Source organism: Gouania willdenowi, chromosome 4 (assembly GCF_900634775.1).
Source record: "Gouania willdenowi chromosome 4, fGouWil2.1, whole genome shotgun sequence".
Taxonomy (NCBI): Eukaryota; Metazoa; Chordata; class Actinopteri; order Blenniiformes; family Gobiesocidae; genus Gouania; species Gouania willdenowi.
The window spans coordinates 3,191,535-3,207,843 of record NC_041047.1 but is presented as its reverse complement, the minus strand read 5'-3'; the positions used below and the strand labels follow the sequence as shown (position 1 = coordinate 3,207,843).

At 35.7% G+C, this 16,309-nt stretch overlaps 2 protein-coding genes across 7 annotated transcripts in view; one reads left to right on the top strand and one right to left on the bottom strand.

Annotated features, from left to right (window-relative positions):
- The window catches only part of phactr1 (phosphatase and actin regulator 1), a 19,978-nt gene extending 11,319 nt beyond the window's left edge, over window positions 1-8,659 (top strand). For 3 of the 4 annotated variants that reach the window (XM_028444479.1, XM_028444478.1, XM_028444480.1), the window contains 9 exons: window positions 922-1,002; window positions 1,266-1,574; window positions 3,184-3,412; window positions 3,474-3,670; window positions 4,113-4,269; window positions 5,276-5,331; window positions 5,413-5,474; window positions 7,025-7,165; window positions 7,240-7,879. In XM_028444479.1, coding sequence (XP_028300280.1) covers window positions 922-1,002; window positions 1,266-1,574; window positions 3,184-3,412; window positions 3,474-3,670; window positions 4,113-4,269; window positions 5,276-5,331; window positions 5,413-5,474; window positions 7,025-7,165; window positions 7,240-7,347 — 1,340 coding nt within the window. In that variant the 3' untranslated portion in view covers window positions 7,348-7,879. Of the gene's footprint in view, window positions 1-921; window positions 1,003-1,265; window positions 1,575-3,183; window positions 3,413-3,473; window positions 3,671-4,112; window positions 4,270-5,275; window positions 5,332-5,412; window positions 5,475-7,024; window positions 7,166-7,239; window positions 7,880-8,387 lie in introns of those variants that run through there. The other variant, XM_028444477.1, reaches the window with a different exon arrangement.
- tbc1d7 (TBC1 domain family, member 7) lies at window positions 8,310-16,309 on the bottom strand. 3 transcript variants are annotated; one of them, XM_028444484.1, is made up of 9 exons: window positions 16,079-16,309; window positions 14,902-15,046; window positions 13,463-13,543; window positions 13,199-13,389; window positions 11,853-11,990; window positions 11,644-11,789; window positions 10,702-10,831; window positions 9,009-9,141; window positions 8,310-8,594 (listed from the first exon to the last, which is right to left on the bottom strand). In XM_028444484.1, exons 2-8 carry the CDS (start codon window positions 15,011-15,013, stop codon window positions 9,055-9,057), a joined length of 885 nt encoding a protein of 294 aa, XP_028300285.1. In that variant the 5' UTR covers window positions 15,014-15,046; window positions 16,079-16,309; the 3' UTR covers window positions 8,310-8,594; window positions 9,009-9,054. The 3 variants fall into 3 exon arrangements, with proteins under 3 accessions (XP_028300285.1, XP_028300286.1, XP_028300284.1); XM_028444485.1 differs by having other exon boundaries at window positions 8,310-9,170; XM_028444483.1 differs by having other exon boundaries at window positions 8,310-9,141.

Sequence of the window (16,309 nt, the reverse complement as noted above, 5' to 3'; positions counted from 1 at the left end):
AACATGTGATCATTTCATCCATAAAACTCACAGAAACACATTTTGGAGATTTTTGAAGACCCTCCATTGTGCTACTGACTCAACTTCCTGTTAACTTCAAAACAAAAGCCCTATTTACAAAAGGATTTAAAAAAAAAAACTAATAGAAATTTTTTTTGATTTTTAGCTTGAAGCTGGTCCCAGGACCATTTAATATACTGCATGTGTTTATCATGGAGTCATTTTAGTGTGTTTTTCTATCATTTTGTATGTTTTTTGTTGCCTTTATAATTATAATCTGGTCTGGAGACCAGATTATAAAGGTCTTGGTCTTGTCTCGGTCTCAGATTGCTAGAACTTGAACCAGCACTGATTTCTGCTGTTCCTCCACTTTACTATTGTGATAATGAGAAGATAAATGATAAATATATTTGATTCATGTGTTACCTTTTTCTTTTGTCCGTCAAATGTATTTTAAGGAAACTAAAACTACAGAGAGAGAATGTTCTTTAAGTTTTCATCCTTGTCATGGTTTTTGAAAGGAATTTTTAAGGTCTCGGTCTTGACTCACAAAAGTCTTGGTTTTGTCTTAATCTCAGATAATGTGGTCTCGACCACTACACCAGTTAAGATATGTCAACGTTTCATTTCACGATGTATTTATGAATCAAACAATGTGCTGATATAGCTCAACTTTTAGAAAATAAAAGCAAAGAAAAGCTGTTTAACTTATTTCTTCATGTGTATTTGGGGTTCCTTCAAAATAAAATTCCATGTTGTGTTTTACGGCCCAAGGTTTGAAGCCGTTTGGTTTAACAAGTGAGGACGTTTGATCTGATGGAGATTTGCTGAGTCATGATAAATGACAGAGCTTTTCCTGATACTCACTCTGAGACCTGAGGATGTCCTAAGATGACGTCTGGTTCCTCTGTGTCTCCTCAGTGCTGGAGAGGAAAATGTCCACTCGTCAGAGCAGAGAGGAGCTCATCAAGAAGGGTTTACTGAAGGAGGCCCAAGATAAAGGTGAGCAGTTAAAGAACGAACGACTCCGAAACATCTGTCACATCTGTGCAGCAGTAGTTTCATATTCCTTTCATTTTTATGAAGGTGTTTTTTTCCTTATTCTGGGAATCTTTGTGTTCCACATATTTAAGTCTGTAAATGTGTTTCTTCCTGGTTAGCTTAGCACGTAGCAACGCTAGGGTCAAAGGTTAAGAGGTCGACTCCTGTTGACCTGTTGGGGAACTCTATCTGTTTCATTTCCTGTTTGTATTTCCCTCCAACAGGAAGTTCTCCTCCTGCCGTGATGGAGGAGGTGCCGATGGAGGACGGGCGCCCCCCAGTGCTCGGCGCCGCTCCGTCAGAGCCAGAATGTGCTGAGTCAATGGAGGGGGCTGCGGCCCCGGAGCTGCCAAGTGACGGTCAAAGTCAGCAAGAACACGCCCACAATCCCATGCAGGCTCCGCCCATCAAGAGACCCATGACATATTCGCCCGACAGCGTCGACTCCGCCCCTTCCAGACCACCCACGCTGCACAAACAGCCTCCTGCTATCCTGCCCAAACCTTTCAGCAGGCTGCCCAATCACATCACAGGTGGGCGTGGCCTCAACATTAAGACTAATAATAGCAGGGTGACCATACGTCCGGTTTTACCTGGACATGTCCTGGTTTTATGTCGTGGAATTTAAAAACTCATCAAAATGTCTGGGTTTCCCAGGGACCCTGAACGCATCTAGAAGAACACGTTCATTTTAAAGACCATAACTACGCTATCAGAGAAATTCCACCAGTTTCTGAAATATGAGTTGCTCCTCACAGCCAATATTTTTACATGACAGTAACTTTACTCACACGTCTAAAACAAATTGAAAGAGACCAAAACTGGTGGATTTAATTAAAAATATCATCCTATAAAACCTCCATGGAGGTTCAGAGAGGAGAAACTTCAAATGTAGGAAGTCTTTTATTCCAGCTGCCATAAGACTGTACAATGGGTCCTGCTAATGAGCACATTTATCACAATCTTTTTAACCTTTTATTTATGAGTGTGTGTGTGGAATGTATGGCACACTGTATGCTACTGGGTGCTTGAATTTCCCCTTCTGGAAATTAATAAAGTATCTATATCTATCTATCTATCTATCCATCTAAAATAAGTTCACTTTCTGGATAAATGAGCATTGTTCTGCTTATTTGTAGCTAGTCTTTACATGTATACATTAATTGTTAGGATTTTTAAACCTTATGGACACTAACAAGTTATTTATCTACTATATTGTATTTTGCCGTTACAAGGTAGATTGAAGAAAACGTCGAGTACCTTTTGAATATGCCGAGGTCGGCCCAAGTGTGAAATTAAAATATGGTCACCCTAAATCACACGTGTCAAACTCAACTTCTTTTCTTTCTGCAGCAGAAATTAAAGACGTCAGAGAAAACATGAATCCTTGTGTAAATTACCAACTAATTCATTTGTAGAGATCTCAGTCTCACAAATTCAATGACACTCCACAATATTAGCAGGCTTTACATTTCCCCCACACTTACTGTATATCACAAGATGACAGACATGTTTAATCTCAAGTTTTTTTAAATAACTCTCATTAACCTAAATCCTGCAATTTTCTTCAAATTAGTCCACAAAATGTCCCTAAATTACATAAAAATGTGTCACAAAATCAAATAAATTGAAAGTTAGAATCCTGCAGAGACTGACATTTGTCACTTATTGCTTTGATATTATCAGCGCTGTACATATTTTATCATTTATTCATATGTGGAAGTGCAAACGAGAGCACAATAATGATTAAATTACTAATATTCCATTTAAAATCTGTGGCCCACTTAAGATTAACGTCTCCATATTTGGCCCCTGAACTAAATAATAAGAGCAAATATGGTGAGATTTAAAGGTGTGAAAAACTAAGTAAACATAACAACATGAAGACTAATAATAAATAACATCATAGAAAATGATAAATTAGCTCAATTCTGTATAGATTTAAAGAGTTACAAAGAAAAATATATAAATAGATAAATAATAGGTATAATAATAATAACTATGATAGAAAACTGTAAATAAATTAGCGTAAAACATTTTAAATAGATAATATTGTATATATAAATGTAATATGTTATTTTATAAAACAAGTTAATTAGAATAAATTCATTAAATGTTAATTTAATACAATCTCTCACTCAGACGGCGTTCCGATGAAGCTGGCCATCAGGCTCTCTCCTCCTCTACCTCCAAAGAAGATGGTGATCTCCGTCCCCGTGGTTACCATGGAGACGCCCTCGCTGACCTTCCAGAAGTGCCCCGCCCCCTCCTCTGCCCACTCCACGTTACCGTACGGGACGCTGCAGCCGCCGAGTCGGATCATCGACGAGCTCAACAAGACGCTGGCGCTGACCATGCAGCGGCTGGAGAGGTGAGGACGGGACACGGGAATGTCGGGGTTCGGTCGCTGACCTTTGACCTTTGACCCTCAGCTGCATGATGCACGGCATCCCCATGATCGAGTGCGACGACAGCGACGACAAAGAAAACCTTCCCCACGCCGACGAATACGAGGAACTGCAGGGCATGTACAAGGACGAGGAAGAGGAGGACGATGATGAAGAGGAGGAGGATGAAGAGGATGATGATGACGACGATGACGAGGAGGAAGATGATGAGTTAATAACCAGTGAGTCTGAGACGTGAAACCATCGACCAAATCTTCTGTGGTTTCACTTTCCTGATCCTTTAAAGCAGTTTTCAGGGTGTGCTGTGGCATCTGCCCTAAAATGTTGCAGAACCCTGTAGTCAAAGGTTATCTGTGTCTGTAAAGGGACAGCACATGTGAGTGAGTTGTGTAGAGGATTTTGTGTAAAACAGACATGGAAAACTAGGATTTTTAGAGTAAAAGTGTGACTTTTATTTCCCAGCACTAATTAATAATAAACTCATCTTAATCTAAATGTAAAACTGCACTAAATGGTTCGTACCTTGTTTGCATGTAATCATATTTTTTAAAAGGGAAGTCATGGATTGCTCAGATTCTATTTGCTTTAAAAAAATATTGCAGATCAAATTGGAGACTTTTGTGCGTTCTCCACCCATTAATCGATCCGTTGTGTCCCTTGAAGGCACGCTGGCCCTGAAGGTGTTACGTAAAGACTCTCTGGCCATCAAACTGAGCAACCGACCGTCAAAGAGAGACCTGGAGGACAAGAACATCCTCCCCATGCAGTCGGACCAGGAACGTCTGGAGTTCCGACAGCAAATGGCCACTAAGCTAACCAGGTGAGAGTTTAGATTAAACACAGGAGGAACGTTTTCTAACGCAGACGTTTCCTCAACTCGTTTTCACTGCAACCTGTTCACAAAACTAAAATAAGACAAAATCTTTATATCTTTTTCCAAAATGAATTTTCTAGGAATTCTACACTGTTTTTACAAATGTGGTCTAAAACCTTTAAAATGTACTTATTAAAAGATGTATACCTAACAAAACATGTTACTGTCACACGGCCCCACTGCCTGTAAACATCCCATTGTTTTCTGTTGGAGTGAAGCATTCAGCCTGATTTTTAGATCATTTAGTCACTTTTTAAATCATTTAGTCACTTTTTCAGTCAAAATACCAACTTCCGTTGCTTTTGGTTGCTATAAATAATCAGTAAAAGTTAAAAATGTCGATGTAAAATAGGACAAAAACAGTTGTGACCTGAAAAATAATCTATGATCGCAGAGAAGAAGAGCTCTCTTAAGGGACCTTTTACTCTCCCTTAAACAGCGTGTTTATTCTATTTCAGTAAACAAGAGCTTTACATTGACTTCTTTAAATTTCCCTGGTTTTTTAGAGCAGCTAAAAGCAGCACAAAAAACAACTAAATGATCTAAAAATCAGGCTGAATGTTTCACTCCAATAGAAAACAATGGGATGTTTACAGTCAGTGGGGCCTTGTGACATCATCAATCACATGATTTCAAGATGGAGGAACACAGGCTCTAAAACTGTAAAGTAGTCGGATTTTGTAAAGTTAATAAATTAAATATAGTGCAAAATAATGTGTTTTGTTAGACATAAATTGAATAATAATATTTAAAAGGTTTTAGGACACATTTGTAAAAACAGTGGAGGATCCCTTTAAGAATGTTGTTTTTTGCTAATTCTTGGACTTAATTTAAAGCCTTTAATTTAATGTCTACGTTTGTAGGGCCTCCAACTTTCTGTTCCAAAATTCCACGACAGGCTTTACCCACTCGTGTTGCATTCACTGTAAAACAGAGACTGTGTGTTTTCCAGGCGGCTGAGTCAGAGGCCGACGGCCGAGGAGCTGGAACAGAGGAACATCCTTAAACGTAAGTGTGTGTGACAGTGTGTGTCGGGAGAAATGTGTTTGTGTGTAATGTTAAGTGTGTGTGTGTGTGTTTGTGTTTCAGCAAGAAATGATCAGGACGAGCAGGAGGAGAAGAGAGAGATCAGGAGACACCTGTCCAAAAAGGTGGGAGTGAATCTGGGGTCCATTCATAAAATCAGTAAAATGATGATCCATTGTTCTATGAATCTGTGATAACCACATTTATTTATTCATCTGAATAATATCCACTGTTATCCAGGAATGTTTACTGTTATGTGTGCCATAGTATATAGTCATATTAAATATGTAAACTATTGTTTTAATCAGAAATAAAATGAGTTAAAAGTCACCAGAAATGATGGAAAAGGTGGTGAAATTGGATTTTAAAAACCACAGAATTGATTAAAAGTTGCAAATTAGAGTGGACAGAAAAAGTAGTTAAAAAAAAAAAAAAGTCTCAATATTGTAACGATTAGTTTAAACGGGCAAATAATGTGCATGACAAATCGTGAATGTGGTTAAATTGGTAAATATAAGCATGAAATATGGTGAAAATTGGTTAAAAGTGACAATAATGGGTCAACATATGACATTAGGTGGAAAAATGATGAAATGGGTTTATAAGTGCTGAACATGTGTTGAAGGTGGAAAAAAAGGTGCAGAAAAGTCATTGAAGTGTGAGAAATGGGAATAATGTAGCAAAAATGTATTAAAAGGAGCAAAAATATGAAGGTAAAATATGGCATGTTTGGTGTAGTTGCAGAAAAAAGGTAAAAATGGGCTGAAATTGTCTGGCGACGCCCTGAGAACCCCTGCTGTAGACAAGAGTTTTTACTTCGTTCTTACTTTGATTTCTTGTGCTTGTGACAAAAAACGATGGAAGATGTTTATTTTGTGGTTTACACAGAAATATCAAAATCAGCAGAAATTGAATTTTGAGTGAATGTTTTCAAATTTTTCAAGCAAATTTATTGATCAAATAATACGTTGTCTCCAGCAGCTTTAAATTGTTACGGCAGAATTTACGGTTGACCTCATTTGAAGACATAATTCATTGCTCTGGTTGAATGATGGAATCCAGGAGAAGCATTGATGATTTTATATAAAAAGTTTATTCTATTGCTAAGTAAAAAGGTACAAAATGGAACAAAGTGAAACAAAATTAGCGTCCGTCCAGGCGGACGTCCGAAGGAAGTGCCGCGCCCCGCTCCAACAGTTTCAAAGCTTAAGCTTTTTATACAGATAAGAAAAGGTCCCAACAGTGAGAGACAAAAGGGAGGGAGTCAGATGCCCATAGTGGCAATGTTGGAGGATGATGAAGATGTTATGAGAAGGTTTGGCTCCAGTCTTTATCTGTCCTTGATAAGTGTGTGCGTCAGTGTATATCTGCATGTGAGCAGAGACTGTGCTGCACTGAGAATAATACGATCTGTACTGTTTAATCATGATTCAGCTGTTCAAAGGTGTAAAGAGTAATGGAGTCGTCATGTATTAAAACATGACAAATTGTACACATGAACATACATTTGAGGATATGATGATGAATATAAAAATTGCCATAACAAAATATATTCATTAGAGGAAACATTAGCACTCACCTCGTATCTTGATCCTGGACAAGCCCCCGATTGTATGACGAATGAATCCAGGTCCTACCGCAGAGCTCTGAGCTCAGGCCTGTTTGTGCTGTGCAGCTCAGCCAGAGGCCCACGGTGGAGGAGCTCCGAGAAGCAAAGATCCTGATCCGCTTCAGCGACTACGTGGAAGTGGCCGAGGCTCAGGATTACGACCGAAGAGCCGACAAACCCTGGACACGCCTCACCGCCGCTGATAAGGTAGCACAGCTAGCCTCAAACACCATGGGGCTAATGCTACTGCACCGTGTCTAAGTGTGTGTGTGTGTACACAGGCCGCCATCAGGAAGGAGTTGAACGAGTTCAAAAGCACAGAGATGGATGTGCACGAATCCAGTCGTCACCTGACCAGGTCAAACATCTGGATTAATATCATTATTTAACGGAAGGAAGTGAACACAGTGGCCCTCATTTATCAACTGTTCAACAAAAACACAAGATGACGACAAAAATAACACAAAATAGAAAAAAACACAGCAAAAAATACACAGTGAGAACAAAAATCATAACTGAAAAAAGCACTAACCTAGGGTAATGTTAGGTTAGTGCTAACGCTAAGCTAATGCAGTACAACCTTTTTCAACCAAGCTAATAATAGTAAAGCTCGCTAATGCTAACATATACTAGGCGAATGCTAATGTTGGGGTAATGCCAATGTTACGTTAATGCTAGCTAATGGTAGCCTAATGCAGTGCAATCTTTTCAACCTTTTTCAATTAAGCTAATGCAAGCTAATGTTAATTCTAGGTAATACTAGACAAATGCTAATGTTAGGTGAATGCGAGCTAATGCTATGGCCAACTAATGTTAATGCTAATGATAGCTAATGCTAGATTAATGCTATTGCTAAACTAATACAGTGAGACCTTTTCAACTTTTTTCAACTAAGCTAACGCGAGCTAATGTTAAGGGTAGACTAATGCTAAGCTAATGCAGTGCAATCTTTTCAACTAAGCTAATGCATCCTCACTTGCAAATATTCAAGTTTTTTTTTTTTTTTTTTAATACTTTTTATTTACAATTTTATGTTACATGGACAACAAAGAGAAAGAAAAACAAAAATCACACAAAAAAAATCAGTCCATTTTGTCCAGCGTTTCCCAAAATTTCTCGACTGGGTTCTCAGGTAATGAGTCCATTTCTCCATTACGTATAATTCCTCCAGTATATTTGTCCATTGAGGGAAAATGGGCAAATATTCTAGTTTTAGTTGTAATTTAAAAAAAATGTTGGTCACCATAATTGTAATAATTGAACTAGGGTAAATGATGATGTAATTGTAATTGAAAAATATAATTGACCCAAACCTTTTTTTTTTTTCAGAAAAACCAAGAAAAAAAACATCCAAAGTCCAAACAAACAAATTATTTTATTAATGACAACAACTGCAGAAATGTGTTTCTTTCTTTATGTTTTCCTGCAGATTTCACAGGCCGTGAACGTTTTGGCGCCTCCTGCTGTCTGGAACTTCTCCTGCAGGAGGTTTTCATGGGCGCAGAACACAAACAGACTTGGTGCCAAACGGCGGCTACGACGACCTCGGTCGGTCCTCACGCCGCACATTCCCACTTTAAACCAAAGCAGCTCCTCCGGCTGTGGACGAGGGGGCTTTGAACGCTGAGCAGAGCGCCTGTGGACGGTTCACTGTTGTTTACAGGGATCCTAACGTTGCCAAATCACACTTTTATGACGGGGATCGTCACGCGTGGACTAAACGACTCCTCGGTGACGACTATTGTGGGTTTTTTTGAAGCACAAACGGGAAAATCTGCCACTTTGGTTCTTTTTTTCTGTCTGTTTACATTTGTTTCTGATTTAGTTACATTAATTTTTGTCTTGGACTGTGTGTGTGTGTGTGTTCCCTCGGAGACCAGCGAGGATGTACAGGAAGTGAGTTTTTGTACAGCAGAAATCTGCATGTGATTCTTAATTTATTGTGTCTTTGATGACGATGCAGTTTTTCCTAAAGAAAGAAACTTCTTGAAGAATGAATTCTTGCTTCCGTCTCTTTTTTTTTTTTTTAAACATTAATCCTTAAACTCACAAAGTTCTCTGCAGAGGTGTGAGCCAGGTGCATTCTGGGAGTTCTTCTACACGGCGTGAACGAGCGTCCCACAGTATTTGTGCCACAGGTCGATGGCTTTGGTGACGATGGCGTCCGTGTTCTCCTGTGGGATCTGGAAGAGATGACTCATCAAATTTAGATCTGAAGGAAGGAAAAGGTTAAAAAAATAAAGTTTCATTGTTTGGAATTAAATATAAAACTTTTTTTTAACTCTTTAAATATATTTTTTAATGATTGTTAAAAAAAAAAAAGGGGCCACACGGAAAAAATATTTAATTCTTTCTTAAATACTTGAGATTTAAATATTTTTTAAAACTAATTTAAATACATTTTATTTCTCCTTTATTTGTTCACCAGAAAGCTTGAGTTCCTCACCATCCTATTTTATCTAAAATAATACAAATAAAATAATATATATAATAATGTATGTAAATATAAAATGTAAATAAATTATTTATAAATAATGTATGCAATATTGTAAATATATTTATGATCTAAAACACAGAACATCACATCTCGATCTAAATAATAAAATCATTAAAGTCTAATTAAAAGTTTCATTGTCGAAATTAAATCTAAAACATTTTTTAAATCTTGAAATTATATTTTTTTTAATGAAGGTTAAAAGAAAAAAAAAAGGGTCGCATGAAAATAATAGAATATAATTTTTCTACATGGAGAATTTAATTTTTTTTCAAATTAAAAAAAACATCCAAAGAAAATTTAAATAGATTTTAAAAGTTAATTTAAATACATTTTAAAAGTTAATTTAAATACATTTTAAAAGTTAATTTAAATAGATTTTAAAAGTTAATTTAAATAGATTTTAAAAGTTAATTTAAATAGATTTTAAAAGTTCATTTAAATAGATTTTAAAAGTTCATTTAAATACATTTTATTTGTCCAAAAACACAAATGTAGTCTCTTAATTAATTAAATAATGTCAAATATTGGTTTGTTTTTAAAATGTATTTTATTTTATCACTAAATTCTAATGTATTATGACTTGTTGATGTTGTGCCACTAGGGGGCACTAGAGGATAAGGATGTTGGTCACATTTCCAGCTTCATGTTCGTGTTGATTTTATTGTCAGAGGTTATAAAGCTGATATAAACACTATTATAAACAGCACATTAATGTGAGCTAATGTAAATACACACTACAGTAGTGTGATGAGTTCATTAGAATATTGTGTGTTTTAAAGATCAAACGTTCACAGAAAAACTATTTCATTAATTCTGTTGAGATTTGTAAATGTTTCAGCGCAACGGCACAGAGTGATTAATAAATAGATTAATAAATAGATAAACAACCAATGGGTGAGCAGGAAAATGATCAATACAGCAGCGTAACGACTTGGGAGTATTTTGTTGTTGTTTTGTGTATTTTTTTAGTCATTTCGTGTGTTTTCATAAAATATTTATTTCAACTGCATTCTATTTTTGTGACTTTGTGTATTTTGGATGTTGATTTGTGTATTTTTTTGAGTCAATGTGTATTTTTGTTGTCATTTTGTGAGTGTATTGTTGTTTTGTGTATTTTTGGAGTCTTTAGTGAATTTTTGGAGTCATTTTTGTGTGTTTTTGCGCGTGAGTGACGTCGTACGTCAGACACGTTCGTTCTTCCTCCCTACAGAAACATCTACGCTCTCAAACACGCTGCTTTACTCACGTTTCTCAGGAAGTTGACCACGCCCTCAGGGCGACTGAAGCCCAGTAAGATGATCTTGAAGCTGAGGAGGATCTCCAGAGCCACGAACACCAGGATCTTACAGGATCCACTGATCACTTTGTCCCACACCCTGAACAAACATCAGCAGCTTTTAGCCTTTTCAAACTAATATTTACCCTCACATAACCTTTAACCTCTGTTACAGCTGTACATGTAGACACCCCTCCCCCCAAGTCAACAAACAAAATAAAGAAATACGCACACAAAATGATAAAACAAATACACAAAATTAACAAAAAACAGAGAATATGACTGAAAATACAAAACAACAGAAACTTATAAAATTCACAACAAAAATACACAGAATGACTAAAAAAAAAACTAAGAAAACACACAAAACAACAGCAGAAATATAAAAAAAAAGGTTGCACAAGATGACTAAAATGCAGAATAATAACAATTTACAAAATGACAAAAACATAAATTTACAGGAAAAATACATAAAAGGTCAACACAAGGGAAACAACAACACACAAAAGCAACCAAAAGTTGAACAAGATGACTAAAATACACAAAGATAACATAATAATTTACAAAATAACAACAAGAATACACAAAATGACTCAAAAAAACATGTAGTTAGAGAAAAATACACAAAAGAACAACACAAATATACTAAACAGTGACAACAATACACAAACGTTGCACGAGATGATTAAAATACACAACAATAACAGAACAATTTACGTGACAACAAAAATAGACAATATAAAAACACAAAAGGGCAACAACACACAAATATAATGGAATCATTTGCACTTGACAACTACAACGAGAGCAGAAAAGTCAATAAATATGAATTCCCAGATTGTTCCTTATTGTAAATGCTGACGTGACCATTGATCATGTGACCCTCTAACGCTGACTGTGGTTGGTTGGTACCTCTGCAGGCTGGACTCTGGTAGACATCCAGCGAAGCAGCAGCTGAACCAGAGGCTGTAGGGAAGCTGCTTCAGAGCTCCACTGGTCCTCAGGTGGTGGAGCAGACGAGGCTCCTCCTGACTCAGGTAGTGCTCCAGACTCTTTGGCTGCGACAAACACTGTCAAACGCTGACACTGCACAATGTCTGTATAGAAACACACGCACGTACCAGGTGAGGGAGGGAGTCTCCAAACTTGGAGTGAAACTGGTTGATGAAACACTTGATGAGCCAATAACAGTCGACGGGATCGTCCACGATCTCCTCCATAGATCTACTGATGCACAGGAACGCCTCGTTCTCCTCGTCCTAGAAACAGAAAACTAGAGCGTTAATTATCAACAAAGTGAAACACGATCTACAATGTGTGTTCATATCAAAGGTTAGAAAAGTCTGGAAAAATAAAAATAAAATATACATTAGAGTAAAATAAGATGGAAACAAAAATAAATGAAAAAAAAAAACCTAAAAGAAAGAATAAATAAAATAAAGAGTGACATAATAAATATGAATTCAATTAAAAACAATAGAAATAAATTAAGAGGAAAAGGAAAATTAAATAAATAATGACATAATAAAAATATTAATTTAGTCAAAAATTAGAGAATGAAAAACTATTAAAATAAATGGAAAAAAACAATAAAATTAAAGAAATAATAAGAACAAAACTGTTTTCATTTGTCTCATTGTTATTGCAAATATGTGTTTGTGAACTTTCATTGTTGTTTTGTGCATTTTTTGTTGTCATTTTGTGTATTGTTTTTAATCATTTTGTTTATTTTTGTCATTGTGTGTTGTTTTGTGTATTTTTGTTGTTTTGTGTGTTCTCATCATTTTCTTTGTGTTTTTGTCATTTTTATGGTTTTCTTGTCATCTTGTGTGTTTTTGTTGTCACTGTGTATTTGTGTTGTCATTTTGTGTATTGTTTTTAAACATTTTGTGTATTTTCGTCATTGTGCGTTGTTTTTTGTGTATCTGTTTTTGGAGGAGTTTTGTGTCATTTTTGAGTCATTTTGTGTATTTTGTCATTTTTATGATTTTGTTGTCATCTTGTGTGTTTTTGTATTTCTTGAGTCATTTTGTGTGTTTTTGTTGTCACTGTGTATTTGTGTTATTGTTTTGTGTATTTTGTGTGTTTTGAAACAATAGAACTAAAAAAAAGAAATTAATAAGAACAAAACTGATTTTCATTTTGTCTCATTGTTAATTCAAATATGTGCTTTGTGAACTTTTGTTGTTTTATGCATTTTTGTTGTCATTTTGTGTATTGTTTTTCATCATTTTGTTTATTTTTGTCATTGTGTGTTGTTTTTTGTTTTGTTGTGTGTTTTTGGAGTTGTTTTGTGTAATATTTGAGTAATTATGTATGTTTTTGTTTCGTTGTCATCTTGTGTGTTTTTGTATTTCTTGAGTCATTGTGTGTTTGTGTATTTTTGGAGTTGTTTTGTCATCACTGTGTATTTGTGTTGTTGTTTTGTGTATTTTTGTTGTGTATTTGTGTGTTGATGGGGCCTTACAGGCGGGGAGGTGTCTGAGCAGCGGGGGAGAACCTGGCTCTCCAGCTGGTCCATGCGCAGGTAGACGTGCGTGGACGGCGTGGACGAGTCGATGTATCTCATCACCTCCAGGGCCTCCAGGACGTCCTGGTACTGCTGCTTCCTGTAGCCCCCCACCACGGTGTGGGAGTCGCTGTGAGGGGGGAGGACGCCTGAGGGCGGAGCCAAAGGTTATAAACGGCAGCGGTCCCCAAACACTGGGCCGTGGACCAGTACGGGTGTTACCTAATAGAACCTTCCACACGTGGATGCGATACATGGAGGGCAGAGGGAACCTCTGACTGAAGGTGCTGATCTTTTCTAAATCTGTGGGACATTTAAAAACTTTGTTTAGTGGTAAAAAAAAAAAATCAAGATTCAGTGAAAAAAAACCTCAACAAAAATAAAAATTGAGTTATTGCAAATGGAAAATGTGATTTGTGTGTTTTTGGAGTCATTGTGTGTATTTATGTTGTTGTTTTGCATATTATTTCTCATTCTGTGAGTGTTTTTGGAGTAATTTTGTTTATTTGTTGCATTTTTGTGCAAATTGTCATTTAGTGTATTTCTGGTCTCATTTAGCATTTTTTTGTTGCAGTTTTGTCTATTTTTTATTAATTTGTGTCATCCTGTGTTTTTGCTCTTTTGTGTATTTTCAATGTCATTTTGTGTATTGTTCGATTATTTTTTGTCGTCATTTTGTGTACTTTTAAAGTCATTTTGTGTCATTAAATCAGTCTGAAACCCACATGTGGCCCCCGAGCCACCAGTTGCCTTTGTATGCTCTAAGACTAAAAAATAAACTCCATACCAGCTTTGAGTTAGCTTAGCATGTAGCGACGCTAGCTGTGCAGGGTCAAAGGGTAAAGGGGCGGGGCCTAGATGTTATCAAGGTCATCTTATTGGTTCAAATTATCTTATTGGGGCCAATAAAAAAAAGGAAGAAATATGCCATCATCGGCCAATGAACAATCATGTCAATATTACCATAACCATAGTAACAGCTCAACATGTCCTTTAGCGTGTTTTTGGAGCATAATTGTATATTTTTGTTGTCACTTTGTACGTTTTTTTTTTTTTTTTTTTTTTGCGTGTTTTTTAAGTCATTTGGTGTATTTTGGCAGTATTTTAGTGTGTTTTGGGTATTTTGTGGTGTTTTGTGGCGTTTTGGAAACATTTTTGTTGTGTGAACTTTAATTGTCCATTGGTGTGTTTTTGGTGTGTTTTGTATATTTTTGTTGTCTTTTTGCACGTTTTATTTTTCATGTTTTTTAAGTCGTTTTTGTTGTCATTTTGCATATTTTGACTGTCCTTTAGTGCGTTTTTGGAGTCGTATTGTACATTTTTGTCATCTTTTTGAAGTCATTTTTGTTGTTCGTTTGTGTATTTTGCCAGTAGCTTAGTGTGTTTTTGGTATTTTGTGGGGTTTTAGAGTCATTTTGTTGTCATTTTGCGTATTTTGACCATCCTTTGGTGTGTTTTTGGAGTTTGTTTTTATTTTGTCCGTCCTTTAGTGTGTTTTTGGAGTCTTACTGTATATTTTTTGTTGTCTTTTTGCATGTTTTTGAAGTCATTTCTGTTGTCAGTTTGTGTATTTGGCAGTACCTTAGTGTGTTTTTGGTATTTTGTGGGGTTTTAAAGTCATTTTGTTGTCATTTGGTGTATTTTGTCATGACGTCACCCACCCAGAGGATTGTCCTTCAGCAGGATCTCCAGACTCTTCTTCTCCTCCACGCCTCTGAAGCCGACCTTCTCGTAATACGCAGAGCGGAAGTTTCTCTGAGGGTCGTCGGCCATGGCGAGGATGAAAACGGGAATCAAACCTGCGCACTGGAAAGAGGCAGAAAACCTTCATGGAGGAAGTTTACAGTGAATAAACTAAATGTAGCTATCATCATAATAAGAGATGAGAAAAAATGATGATTAAATAGTTAGAAATAAAAAAGGGATTAATAAATTACCATTCATTACATAAGCTTACATTTAAATTTTTCAGTTTGTGTCCTTGTCTCGTATTTTTAATATCATCTAATTTTTCATGTAAACATTATCATGTTCTTCATCCTATGTTTACTGTAAATTATAATTGAATCCGATCCGTAAAAATTACAATAAAAACACCCACAGCTGAAACAAAGAGCTGTAATAAATACACATAAAAACATAATAACATTAAGTGGAAACTGTTTAAAAAGAAACATAAATATATTGAAAAGAAAACAATAAAACAAGAACAAAGTGTCTCAAATATTAAGTTTATTTTTTTCCTACAACCTGGAAATTTCCTGCAAATAAATATATATAAAAAGGGATTACAAATATTTGAGTAAATTAGCCAGAAATTCAAGGAAGTTTCAAATATAGTTTCTTCTTTTTAAAAAAAAAAAAAAAAAATCAAGTAAAAGTCCAAACTTATAGTTAGGGTTGAAATTTATTACAATTATGTATTTTTTTCTCATCCACAAAAAAAAAAAATCGAGATTTTACTTTTATTATTATTTATAATTAAAAGTGTATCATTTATAATTCCAATATTGCCAGTTATTGTACAACTTCTGTTTGCTCAGAAATACAGTTTTTTTACATTAGCTGTTATTTCTTATATTTTTACATTTTAATTGAATCTATCTTATAATTAATATTGTCCTTAAGCTTCATTGAGTTAACGTTACTACTCTGTGTGCCTTTGGAATTATTATAAATTAAGTGATTTTGGATAAACATAGGTTAACTATGGCTGTCAATAAACACCGTTTAGTGATTGTACAGCTGCTAACAAATCGATTTACACCTTTAGTTAATAATAAAACCAGTAAAATAAATATATAAATAACCAAGGTTTATGTGGTTTATTAAACTTACCTTTAACACGGGTTGTTTACGGTGGTGCTAGCGAGGCTACATCCGACATGCTAACGCGTTTTTATCCTCAAAAACTTCCAAAACATAAAAGTTTAAGCTTGTTTGTCTCTATTATTTATATTTGTACTTATTAAAATACGAAACAATCACATTAGAACGGCAACAGCTTCCATAAACTCACTAAACTACAAACAATCTAAATGTGTGTTTTCAGTCAATCATTTCCGGGTT

Excerpts from the sequence above, each read along its gene's own strand:
- tbc1d7 (XM_028444483.1), bottom strand. The coding sequence starts at position 15,013 with ATGGCCGACGACCCTCAGAGAAACTTCCGCTCTGCGTATTACGAGAAG. Across the intron at positions 13,390-13,462 it reads CGTGTGGAAGGTTCTATTAG|GCGTCCTCCCCCCTCACAGC; the intron begins GTAACACCCGTA and ends CTCCGCCCTCAG. Across the intron at positions 11,991-13,198 it reads GCTCAGACACCTCCCCGCCT|GACGAGGAGAACGAGGCGTT; the intron begins GTAAGGCCCCAT and ends TTCTGTTTCTAG.